A 13870-nucleotide genomic window follows, 5' to 3' on the forward strand; every position below is an offset into this window, starting at 1 on the left:
ATCATTAAAGTCATCCCAGAATTAACACTTCACTCGAAAACGATTTCATGGTTACGCGTATCCAGATTAACTTAATACGGCATCCGAGGCTGTTTATACAGGGTGTTTCAAAAATGACCGGTATATTTGAAACGGCAATAAAAACTAAACGAGCAGCGATAGAAATACACCGTTTGTTGCAATATGCTTGGGACAACAGTACATTTTCAGGCAGACAAACTTTCGAAATTACAGTAGTTACAATTTTCAACAACAGATGGCGCTGCGGTCTGGCAAACTCTATAGTACGATATTTTCCACATATCCACAATGCGTAGCAATAATATGGCGTAGTCTCTGAATGAAATTACCCGAAACCTTTGACAACGTGTCTGGCGGAATGGCTTCACATGCAGATGAGATGTACTGCTTCAGCTGTTCAGTTGTTTCTGGATTCTGGCGGTACACCTGGTCTTTCAAGTGTCCCCACAGAAAGAAGTCACAGGGGTTCATGTCTGGCGGATAGGGAGGCCAATCCACGCCGCCTCCTGTATGTTTCGGATAGCCCAAAGCAATCACACGATCATCGAAATATTCATTCAGGAAATTAAAGACGTCGGCCGTGCGATGTGGCCGGGCACCATCTTGCATAAACCACGAGGTGTTCGCAGTGTCGTCTAAGGCGGTTTGTACCGCCACAAATTCACGAAGAATGTCCAGATAGCGTGATGCAGTAATCGTTTCGGATCTGAAAAATGGGCCAAGATTCCTTTGGAAGAAATGGCGGCCCAGACCAGTACTTTTTGAGGATGCAGGGACGATGGGACTGCAACATGGGGCTTTTCGGTTCCCCATACGCGCCAGTTCTGTTTATTGACGAAGCCGTCCAGGTAAAAATAAGCTTCGTCAGTAAACCAAATGCTGCCCACATGCATATCGCCGTCATCAATCCTGTGCACTATATCGTTAGCGAATGTCTCTCGTGCAGCAATGGTAGCGTCGCTGAGGGATTGCCGCGTTTGAATTTTGTATGGATAGAGGTGTAAACTCTGGCGCATGAGACGATACGTGGACGTTGGCGTCATTTGGACCGCAGCTGCAACACGGCGAACGGAAACCCGAGGCCGCTGTTGGATCACCTGCTGCACTAGCTGCGCGTTGCCCTCTGTGGTTGCCGTACGCGGTCGCCCTACCTTTCCAGCACGTTCATCCGTCACGTTCCCAGTCCGTTGAAATTTTTCAAACAGATCCTTTATTGTATCGCTTTTCGGTCCTTTGGTTACATTAAACCTCCGTTGAAAACTTCGTCTTGTTGCAACAACACTGTGTTCTAGGCGGTGGAATTCCAACACCAGAAAAATCCTCTGTTCTAAGGAATAAACCATGTTGTCTACAGCACACTTGCACGTTGTGAACAGCACACGCTTACAGCAGAAAGACGACGTACAGAATGGCGCACCCACAGACTGCGTTGTCTTCTATATCTTTCACATCACTTGCAGCGCCATCTGTTGTCGAAAATTGTAACTACTGTAATTTCGAAAGTTTGTCCGCCTGAAAATGTACTGTTGTCCCAAGCATATTGCAACAAACGGTGTATTTCTATCGCTGCTCGTTTAGTTTTTATTGCCGTTTCAAATATACGGGTCATTTTTGAAACACCCTGTAGCAATGATACCGACGCGACGCAACTCCCGACACAGATGGCGTGCTATTCAGCGTCTGGAGAGAACTGGGGCCTTGCTTCCTTGCGCAGCGTCCTTATATACAGGGTGTTACAAAAAGGTACGGCCAAACTTTCAGGAAACATTCCTCACACACAATTAAAGAAAAGATGTTATGTGGACATGTGTCCGGAAATGCTTAATTTCCATGTTAGAGCTCATTTTAGTTTTGTCCACCTACGCTCAATGGAGCACATTATCATGATTTCAAACGGGATACTCTACCTGTGCTGCTAGAACATGTGTCTTTACAAGTACGACACAACATGTGATTCATGCGCGATGGAGCTCCTGCACATTTCAGTCGAAGTGTTCGTACGCTTCTCAACAACAGGTTCGGTGACCGGTGGATGGGTAGAGGCGGACCAATTCCATGGCCTCCACGCTCTCCTGACCTCAACCCTCTTGACTTTCATTTATGGGGGCATTTGAAAGCTCTTGTCTACGCAACCCCTGTACCAAATGTAGAGACTCTTCGTGCTCGCATTGTGGACGGCTGTGATACAATACGCCATTCTCCAGGGCTGTATCAGCGCATCAGGGATTCCATGCGGCGGAGGGTGGATGCATGTATCCTCGCTAACGGAGGACATTTTGAACATTTCCTGTAACAAAGTGTTTGAAGACACGCTGGTACGTTCTGTTGCTGTGTGTTTCCATTCCATGATTAATGTGATTTGAAGAGAAGTAATAAAATGAGCTCTGACATGGAAAGTAAGCGTTTCCAGACACATGTCCACATAACATATTTTCTTTCTCTATGTGTGAGGAATGTTTCTTGAAAGTTTGGCCATACCTTTTTGTAACACCCTGTATAAAGCCGCGGTGCGGATGTCTAAGGGAACGCCTGATCAAATCGGCTCTCCCGACTAGCCGCTGGGCTAGTAATGCACCACATTAAGTTATTGAATAAATCATCGCTTCCTTTGCTGATGGCCGATGAAGCTCTCAATTTAAATGTGCATTCAACATACAGGTAAGTAATCATAATAAAAGTCTGACGTGGCTAAGTTAAATCTTTTGGGCGAGAGAATTATTTTAATTACACTGCATGCAGTAGACGAACTCTGAACTTGCCCTTTGGAGAAACGCTATCGCTATAGTTTTATAGTTATTCAAATGAAACTTCTCACATCTTTATGTATATAGCGAATCTCCATTATACTTAAATTTAAACATCCTAGCCTTATTTATTAGCCTACTTAATCTATCTTGCTTCCTTAATTTTTAATACAAAAACCAGAAAATCATGAATTTCAACTACAATCTTAATTCGTGAGATCCACAGTACTGTTTCTATTGAATTATTATGAAAAAGGAATCTAAATATAAATTTTTAAATCTCTAGCTCTTTTCTGTTGCGCCAATGATTTTTACAGAAAAACGTCCAAATTTCGAAAATGGTTAAAGTTATCGAACTGATATTCAACACATATCAATTTAGTATTACTCCTGACATGCTAGAAACATTTTAGGTTATTTGCTTGATTTTTAAAGTATTGCGCAACATTAATGACGTCAGAGCTAGTTACAGCGGACTGGCTGGCACACAATGGAAAGACTGATGTGAATTTATTATGGCGTGAGTAGGCTGCTTCCCTACAAAACGTTGAAAAAGTTCGTAAGTCACATTCATACTCTTTAAACCACAGTGAAGTTTCTGCTTGCTCGATAGAAACAAAATCGTTCTGCTGTCTCATATTCCATTACTTTTCGATTTTATACATATGAAGAGGGGTTTCCAAAAGGACGGCTGTAACAAACGCCTGAGGACGCGGAAGACTATACGACAGTTTTCCTAACTGATTAGCATGTCTCAAGGCTCTGGTGAATCTTCCTATTACGACAGAGCACGTCACTCTGTGGTGTTCTAGGAGTCCTTTCCTGAGTAGAAAACGTCAGTTTGGAGAGCTGAGTCCCACAATGCACACCAGACTGCCAGACTCTTGTCGTTCGACACTGCCTCCTGCCCTCGCCCCGTCATACAGCTGTTCCGTATACGCTGAAGCGACTCTCTGTGTCGCAGCGATCGACAGCCACTTGACGTCAGTCGGAGGTGTCTTCCCTCTGCGCTGGAACGCGAGTAGAGTCCGCCGGTCTTGGGAGCGACCTTGACAGACAACTCGTGATTCCGCGGTCTTCCCGGCATTGCCCCGCCTCCCGCAGCAGCAAAAAAGCCGTGTTATGCAAACGCTGCCACATGATGAGTCTGACAGCTGCAGAGCAAGCAGGCCGCTTCTCAAAGACTGGAAACGCTATGCTACGGCATAGCGTTTCCAGCGCCTTACTCGCTGCCGCGCATCTGCGGTCGAGATCGCTAAAACACGACGATCCTGAAGCACTCAAACTGAACGTAGCACATCCGAATGCAGAGCACGGTAGATATTCAGAGCAAAAGTGAAGGAGAGAAGGCGAAACTGCTATCCAACAGATGCACTGACGATACGCTGAATACAACATCCTAATCTTTATTCACCATCTTCACACTAATCCGTGCGTTGTGTGATGCAAGTTACGTGCCGAATCTATGTGTCGTCATCTTAGATCTCTGTTTTCCAAGCTCGTCCAGAAGCCGACACTTCATCTTACGTGCGCCGGCCACTGTGGCCGAGCGGTTCTAGGCGCTTCAGTCTGGAACCGCGCGACCGCTACGGTCGCAGTTCGAATCCTGCCTCGGGCATGGATGTATGTGACGTCCTTAGGTTAGTTAGGTTTAAGTAGTTCTAAATTCTAGGGCACTGATGACCTCAGATGTTAAGTCCCATAGTGGTCACAGCCATCTTATGTGCATCCATTACAAGTAGCCGCTCTATGGAATTACACATGCGAGACGTAAAGCACAAGATGGAAAAGGTAATCAGCAGAAAATACGACAGGTTTCGCTACAAAGTGTCCCACAGTACTCAGTTATTGACTACACCGAGCGTCGGAGTGACACGGTGCAGTTGTCAGCACACCCTACTGGACGGCAGTTCAAATTCGAGTACAGTTTTCCACATTCTGGTTTTCCGTGGTTTCCCTGCATCGCTCCACCCAAATGCCGTTATGGTTCCTTTGAAAACGGCACAGTCGATTTCGTTTCCAGTCTTTGAAACATTCCGAGCTTGTGGCCCACCTCTAATGACCTCGATGTAGACGCTACGTTAAAACGTAATCTTCTCTTATTCCTTCCTACCTTAAACTGAGGAACAAATTGAAAAATGTAGCACCATAAATATGGATTAGCATCATATGTTCACTGCATGCCTATTTATGCAGAAATTTCGATTAAGGTATTAATTAATTCATTTTTAACTTAGTTCAGTTTCTTCCTCCACCAGCTTCACTTCATCTGGTTCAAGTTAGTGTGAATCTTGTAGTACTGACATAGACAAATACGAAAAACAGAAGTAGGAACATTCTTACACTAACACACAAAGAAAGCAATCTTTCACTATACAGCAGCCTTGCATCACTGACAGAAATACATGTTCTCGTGTGTGCTATTAGATACTACTTGTTTCCTGTCTTTTCATAAATGGCTTTCTCTGATGTGTTTTACTAAATTTGGATTACACTAACGACTGCAGTAAGAAACTTACTACACACCTCTCTATGCGAAGCATTCCTATTTCAGTTCATATTTCTGAAATGGAAAACTTAAAGATGAAACTTTTTTCCGCGGTTTTAGAAAATTTACTATTTACATAAATATAATGAAGATCCAACATTCTTTAATTTTTTCCTTCATTATTTCCCTACAAAATCCCTCAGTCGTAGTTACTGATTTTTATTCTCATAACAATGATTGTTCATCAAGCACTGTATTTCTGCAGCACAGTGCAACGTATCTTAACACACATTCTTGTCAAGAAAATTTCGTCAATCTTATGATGAATAGTTTCACGCGTTGCTCCCATCGGAAATGATCACTGAAACGTGGCTCTAGAATACTGAAGCCCTAATCCCAACAACAAATTGGTTTTCATTTTGTTTTTGTATGTCTGCGGTTCATACATACATGTATCATAAAATAAATTCAACCCATCTTTAGCTATCGACCAGTTTCAAAGTGTTCTTTAGTAAAATACTTTTTATGACCTGTAAACAATAATGCCTCTGATGGGGGCTAGTGTGATGGCAGATCACGTGTAAATGCGACGAATAACAAAGGTGCTAATACAGAACCTTGGGGCACTCTGTATTTCCAAATTTTCTGGAAACCATTCTACCCAAGATCGATTTTCGTTCCGGAGAAGTGTACTAAAGCGCGAGGCAAAAAGGTAAGTCTAATTTTATAACATTTGTAAATTCAGAGAAAAGCATTTGACAGAATTGGTTCCAATAAATATTTGGAATTATGATTGCAGCATGAATAAAATGCGAGATGCAAAAGGTTTTGTACATCTTCTACAGAAACCAGACTGCGGTTGTAGGAGTCGAAGGTCGTGAAGGGGAATAAGCAGTCAAGAAGGGATTGGGATCGCGCTGTAGCCCGTCCGCGCTGTTATTCAGTGTGAGCTTTAAGAAAGCAGTGAGGGATACAGACGGGAAATTAAAATTTAGCGAGAAGAAATTATAAGTTCGTAAATTATATATTGCAGTGATCAGTTGTCCTTTTTAAATTTTATTGTCCAGATCTAGATGTCGGCTAGGATAGTAGTATTCAATGAACTGTGGATGAAGCCCGACCGACAGGGAATTACATGCACTGAGCGAAAATAATAGTGGTATGCAATATACAAACCATATGAGTTAAGCCATTACTTGTAACTTTTTAGGACATGTATTTCTTGCATTCTTAGCATTGAGAACGGCTAGCTTCTAGCCGAAATCTAGATCTGGACAGTAAAATTTAAAAAGGATGACTGATCGCTGCAATCTACAATTTACAAGTCAACATAACAGTCACTAAGTGCAACAGCTTTCTGAATGGAAGATAATCTGATGAATTAAAAGTCTGCGGTTGAATACATTATGGGAGTGACGGTGATCAATGTGTTACCAATATTTACTATTAAAAACTTTTTTGATCATGTCGTGATCAAGACTGTTTTTAATAGTAAATAAAAGTCTGCGGTTTGCCACCACCATTGCAATTCCGTTCGGGATGACAGGATTTGGAACATCGGTGGAATGTAATGGGTAGTATCTTGAAATGATGTAAGATGAACATCATAATCAGTAAAACAAGGGTAATGAATGCGAATGGTAAACGACGGACTGTAAGCTACACAGAACAGACAAATAAGCGGATTATTACAAGAATAATGGGTTCAATACAAACTACAGTCGGTTGGAAAATGTAAAGTAAGGAAGATATTTGCGAATATACTGAGAGAATACTAGAAGTAAAGGCTCTGTAACGATTAATCGTCTTTGCACACCTCCACTGAATGAAAGAGAACACACTAACGAAGCAAATAGTACTGTATTTCTGGAAAAATAATTCGATGTTAACGTGTATTACAGAAACAAGAAGAGAAATAGAAATAAACAAAATCACACACTAGAGAACGACAAAAAATTTTAAGAATAAAATAGGAAAATTGGGCTTGAAATTCGGAAGAAAAATAATGGGAAACAACATGAACAGAAGACTGGAAAAGACACAGTTGGGAGAAGATGAAAGAGTACTGGAAAAGATAGGAAACAGAAGAGGCAGGAGAGGAACTGGGGTTGTTTCGTAATCCTAGTTAGTGAATACGGAGGTAAAAGAAAGTAAGAGACTGTAGTGTCACCGAAATAAATCAAGTAGTGCTTAGGGAATTAAATTAGAAAATAAGACACTAAAAATAGATGATCTTTCATTTTGTTGGCTTCATGCATGAACGTCCCTAAGTTAAATTGGAATAAGTGTTGCTGTAATTACGTCGAGTAACCGTGACTACCTATAACGCATTGTTGATTGCCACTCTGTCAGCTAAAATCTAAATCTGCAGTAAAAAAGACATGATATTACGACCGATGCTAACCCTCTTTCTATTTTCCCGCGCCCGGGTTCCCGGGTTCGATTCCCGGCGAGGTCAGGGATTTTCTCTGCCTCGTGATGACTGGGTGTTGTGTGATGTCCTTAGGTTAGTTAGGTTTAATTAGTTCTAAGTCTAGAGCACTGATGACCATAGATGTTAAGTCCCATAGTGCTCAGAGCCATTTGAACCTCTTTCTATTCAAAAATGGTTCAAATGGCTCTAAGCAGTATGGGACTTAACATGTGAGGTCATCAGTCCCCTAGAACCTAGAACTACTTAAACCTAACTAACCCAAGGAATCACACACATCTATTCCCGAGGCAGGATTCGAACCTGCGACCGTAGCAGCAGCGCGGTTCCGGATTGCGGCGCCTAGAACCTCTCGGCCACAGCGGCCGGTTCCTCTTTCTGTCCTAGATTAGTTTGTTACAGCGGCAGCGTAAATAAGTGGCGATACCCGAGCGAGGAAGATATAAAACCATTTCTGAAACGAAGAATCTTGTTAATAATCGAATATAAATTTCTAGGTTAGGTAATTTTTTCTGAAGAAATTGCTTTTCCTGTATGGAAGTGAAACGCAAGAAATGCTAAAGATTATATGAGTAGATTGGGTTCTTGTTCAAAGTGAGGAGAAAGGAAAGTTATGCCACTTCTTGCCTAAAAAATGTTCAAATGTGTGTGAAATCATATGGGACTTCACTGCTAAGGTCATCAGTCCCTAAGCTTACAATCTACTTAACCTAAATTATCCTAAGGACAAACACACACACCCATGCCCGAGGGAGGACTCGAACCTCCGCCGGGATCAGCCGCAGCTACTTGCCTAAAATAAGTTATCTGCTGACAGGACGAGCTCGAGGTACGACGGAATCGTCATTTGATAATGGAGAGAAATGAATGGCGGTGGGTAGGGCAGGTTAATATAATAGTGGGAGATCAAGGATTGATTACAACAGCACGGTTTAAAAGCCGTAGACTGCAGAAGTTATGCAGGTACGAGGAGAATTGGGCAGGCTTGGCTAGCGCGGAGACACCACGGGACCAGTCCTCGGACTGAAGACCAGCACAACAGCAACCCCTTGCCGTTGTCCTCAGTGGTATCTGACGTTAAGATCGGCAAGTGCTTTGTCGGCCTTTGGCGCCACGGTGACAACACTTGCTGGCCGGTCTGGGGTGGTCGCACTTGGCACAGTTGGGCAGCGCAGGGGCCCGGCTCCTAGCGCCACTGCCTCCACCTCCCCCCCCCCCCCCCCCCTCCTCCCTAACCGACGCCGACTTCATAAGGCGGCGCACCGCGTCTGCTGCCTCAGTGCCCGCCCGCTGCCCGCCCACACACCTGGCCACACCACACCACAGCACAGCACGCCATGGACGCGGCCCTCCACCAGCAGCAGCAGACGCGCCGGCGCCGGGTGAGTGCTCCGCCTCAAAACACGGGCGGCGGCCGTAACGCACGGCGTGCAGTCCTCCTTCTGCTGGCGATTTTCCGCGTCGCGGAGCGTCCTCGCGCGCTTTCACTTACGACATCTGCAGCGCGTAACGCATTGTTTCCACATATAATGGTCGTACACGTTACAGCTCCTTACACAGCATCACACTTGAGGCACAGTACACTGCCCACAAGGTGAGGAGCACACGAAATGAAACCTCACGGGTTGGAAGGTACACAGACCATTAAAATTGCTGCACCACCAAAATGACGTGCTACAGACGCGAATTTTAACCGACAGGAAGAAGATGCTGTGATATGCAAATGATTAGCTTTTCAGTGCATTCACACAAGGTTGGCGCCGGTGGCGACACCTACAACGTGCTGACATGAGGAAAGTTTCCAACCGATTTCTCATACACAAACAGCAGTTGACCGGCGTTGCCTGGTGAAACGTTGTTGTGATGCCTCGTGTAAGGAGGAGAAATGCGTACCATCACGTTTCCAATTTTGATAAAGGTCGGATTGTAGCCTATCGCGATTGCGGTTTACCGTATCGCGACATTGCTGCTCGCGTTGGTAGAGAACCAAAGACTGTTAGCAGAATATGGAATCGGTGGGTTCAGGAGGGTAAAAAGGAACGCCGTGCTGGATCCCAACGGCCTCGTATCACTAGCAGTCGAGATGACAGGCATCTTATCCGCATGGCTGTAACGGATCGTGCAGCCACGTCTCGATCCCTGAGTCAACAGATGGGGACTTTTGCAAGACAACAACCATCTGCACGAACAGTTCGACGACGTTTGCAGCAGCACGGACTATCAGCTCGGAGACCGTGGCTGTAGTTACCCTTGACGCTGCATCACAGACAGGACCGCCTACGATGTGTACTCAACGACGAACCTGGGTGCACGAATAGCAAAACGTCATTTTTTAGGATGAATCCAGGTTCTGTTTACAGCATCATGATGGTCGCATCTGTGTTTGGCGACATCGCGGTGAACGCACATTGGAAGCGTGTATTCGTCATCGCCATATTGGCGTATCACCCGGCGTGATGGTATGGGGTGCCATTGGTTACACGTCTCGGTCACCTCCAGTTCGCTTTGACGGCACTTTGAACAGTGGACGTTACAATTCACATGTCTTACGACCCGTGGCACTACCCTTCATTCGATCCCTGCGAAACCCTACATTTCAGCAGGATAATGCACGACCGCGTGTTGCAGCTCCTGTATGGGCCTTTCTCGATACACAAAATGTTCGACTGCTGCCCTGGCCAGCACATTCTCCAGATCTCTCACCAATTGAAAACGTTTGGTCAATGGTGGCCGAGCAACTGGCTCGTCACAAGACGCCAGTCACTACTCTTGATGAACTGTGGTATCGTGTTGAAGCTGCGTGGGCAGCTGTACCTGTACACGCAATCCAAGCTCTGTTTTACTCAATGCCCAGGCGTATCAACGCCGTTATTACGGCCAGAGGTGGTTCTTCTGGATACTGATTTCTCAGGATCTATGCACCCACATTGCGTCAAAATGTAATCATATGTCAGTTCTAGAATAATATATTTGTCCAATGAATACCCGTTTATCATGTGCATTTCTTCTTGGTGTAGCAATTTTAATGCCCAGTGGTGTATTTGATGTTACTGCAGTGTTCACAATACCGAGTCAGATTTACAGAGAACTTGGCAGGGGCAGTTCACTCATGAATATGTTGTTTCAACCCCTGTGGTTAGGATACATGCACTGTTTCAGTTCGGAAGCCAGTCATAAGGCTGTTGTATCCCGTCCTGAGGCAAGTTGGCCCACAACTTTTGTAATTGGTCATTGATGTCCTGGATACTACCATTGGGACGGAGCTACGTTCGACTTGACCCCACACAAGCTCTGTGGGTCTTTCTGGCCACGGAAGTACCTCAACATAACGCGGGAATTTCATAGAGACATTTACCGGGTGATCAAAAAGTCAGTATAAATTTGAAAACTTAATAAACCACGGAATAATGTAGACAGAGAGGTACAAATTGACACACAAGCATGGAATGACATGGGGTTTTATTAGAACCACCCCATATTGCTAGACCCGTGAAAGATCTCTTGCGGGCGTCGTTTGGTGATGATCGTGTGCTCAGCCGCCACTTTCGTCATTCTTGGCCTCCCAGGTCCCCAGACCTGAGTCCGTGCGATTATTGGCTTTGGGGTTACCTGAAGTCGCAAGTGTATCGTGGTCGACCGACATCTCTAGGGATGCTGAAAGACAACATCCGACGCCAATGCCCCACCATAACTCCGGACATGCTTTACAGTGCTGTTCACAACATTATTCCTCGACTACAGCTATTGTTGAGGAATGATGGTGGACATATTGATCATTTCCTGTATAGGACATCTTTTCTTTGTCTTACTTTGTTATGCTTTGCTATTCTGACCAGATGAAGCGTCATCTGTCGGACATTTTTTGAACTTTTGTATTTTTTTTTTTTTTTGTTCTAATAAAACCCCTTGTCATTCCATGCATGTGTGTCAATTTGTACATCTCTATCTACATTATCCCGTGATTTATTCAGTTTTCCTAAGAGAGTGTCATGATCTACAATAACGAAGGCCCTGGAGCGATCACAAAAAATACCAACTGGCGATACATTATTATTTAAGTCTCGTATTGTTTGATGAGCGAAGGTATAAATAACATTCTTAGTCAGTCAACCTTACTGGAATCCAAACTGCGATATGCTAAGTAAATTGTTTCCACTTCAGTATGCGACTACTCTACAGTACACTACGTTTTCGCATATTTCAGAAAAAGATGTCAGTAAGGAAACTGGACGATAATTGTGGAAATCTGTCTGGTCCCCTTTCTTCTGGAGTGGTTTAATAATTGCATATTTTAAGCTGCCTGGAAAACCTCTCTGTCCCAGTGACGCTCTACGTATATCACTGGGGACATTACTTATTAAGTTGGAACAACATTTCAGAATTTTGTGTGAAATGCCATCAAGAGCTTATGTTTGTTAGAATTGTTATAATTTTAATAATTATGGAGAAGGATGTTTGTGCTACTTCTAGTTGCTTAAAGGTCTGTGAAATGTAATTTTTAATGTATTCTCTTGCTTGATCAACAGAACCATTTACTCCTAATTTGCTGCTACGTTTAGAAAAGAATTGTTAAAAGTACTTACAACTTTTGAATTACCAGTCAAAGCATTGTCATTTGGTCCAATTGTTATGGAATCCTGTACACTGACTTCCTGTCCTCCTTCTTGTTTGACAATATCCCATATAGTAGCAATCTTATTATCTGCATTATTTACTTATGTCAGGACATGCGTACTTCTGGACATTTTAATGACTTTACTACAGTAGTTTTTGTAGTATGCAAGCAATCTCGGATCTTGACTTACTCGGCCACTAACATTGATTTCTGTCTTCTTCTTACATCTCCTTGTCTTTCACAGTTATCTGACACTGTTCACGCCTCTTACATACCCTACCACGCCTAAACACGAACAACATTGATATACTCTGATGTCCACTGTCCATATCACAGAGAACTCTAACTAATTTACATACCTACTGATGCATGCGTGTACAAATTACACTGAAATCCGACCAGGTCTTGGCGGTCCTTCACAGTTTTGTCGCACACCGTAGTTCAGATTTCAAAAATAACTTTGTATCACATACTGCCTTCCAGGTGCTCAGATTATGACTACGCCAGCTGATTCATTAGAGATTCATGCACTTTTAGGATTCGTCAGTATTTCGGAATACTTTGCCTTAAAATTTCGCATCCAGTGTCACGTTGATCTTCAGTGACTCACTCTTTGATCACATACACAAAAACTACAGTTCGTCCACTGATCTATAAATTATAATTCCCATAATTATTTCAATGTCTACATTTTACAATACTACTACACAAGAGCTAAAGGTCCGTCCACAGGCCTTGTCATGCTATTTAGAGGGCAATGCCTCCGAATTTTTCATGTGAAAGTTCTTGAAGTTTTTTAACTAACACAGACGTTATTTTCTACATCTTCATTGCTCATGTCTACAAATTTATTTCTGCGTTCACTCCAGCTGGCGACGACCAAATTTCTCCCAACGAGAGGCCAGTTTCTCGATACCGTCATTGTAGAATATCTGTTGACGGAGCGACAAACCCACCTCTGCTTGAACCACTGCATCACTACCAAAGTGAAGTCTTCCAAGGTGTTCTTTATATTCTGAAAATAGATGGATGTCGGTTGGGGTCAAGTGGAGATTGTAAAGAAGATGATCGATTACAGCGATGCCTCAGGGCCCGTGTGTGGTCCGGCATTGTCGTGTTGAATGGGAGGGTTCTCCACGTGTGTACGAACTCTTCGAACTGTCGCTTTCAGATTTCTGAGGGATTGCAGTACGCTGTTTCTCAAGCTCAGATACAGTCGTGTTACACGCCGCCATGTTACACTCACCAATTCGAAGCGACAGATAGTTGTAGCTTGCGTCAGCGAAGCGATAAAGTCGACCGAGTAATGTGCATGGCGTCTAAACCTCAACCGATGATGAGAACAGAATTAAAAGTTGGGAGGGATCACTTTTCATCACACCCTCGTAGAACCGACCGACCACCGTTTCTTCCTCCGCCAATGGCGTCATTCAAATGCGGTATGGAGGGGCGTAGGATGAGCCCACCGTACTCCCGGCTTCCCAGACGTTGCAGTCTCTGTGTCTCACTCCAGTAGCTCGTCAGCTGGCATCGAGAGGGGGAGAGCACTCCTGAGCAGTCCTCCCGCCAAC

The 13870-nt window shown here is 44.0% G+C and overlaps 1 protein-coding gene across 1 annotated transcript in view; it reads left to right on the top strand.

Moving 5' to 3' along the window:
• The first annotated feature begins 9021 nt into the window (after window positions 1–9021).
• Window positions 9022–13870, top strand: part of LOC124613842 (glycine-rich protein DOT1-like) — a 92063-nt gene continuing 87214 nt past the window's right edge. The window contains exon 1 of the mRNA XM_047142565.1: window positions 9022–9066. Coding sequence (XP_046998521.1) covers window positions 9022–9066 — 45 coding nt within the window. The remainder of the gene's footprint in view (window positions 9067–13870) is intronic.

The sequence above is a fragment of the Schistocerca americana genome, chromosome 4 (assembly GCF_021461395.2).
Source record: "Schistocerca americana isolate TAMUIC-IGC-003095 chromosome 4, iqSchAmer2.1, whole genome shotgun sequence".
Lineage (NCBI taxonomy): Eukaryota > Metazoa > Arthropoda > Insecta > Orthoptera > Acrididae > Schistocerca > Schistocerca americana.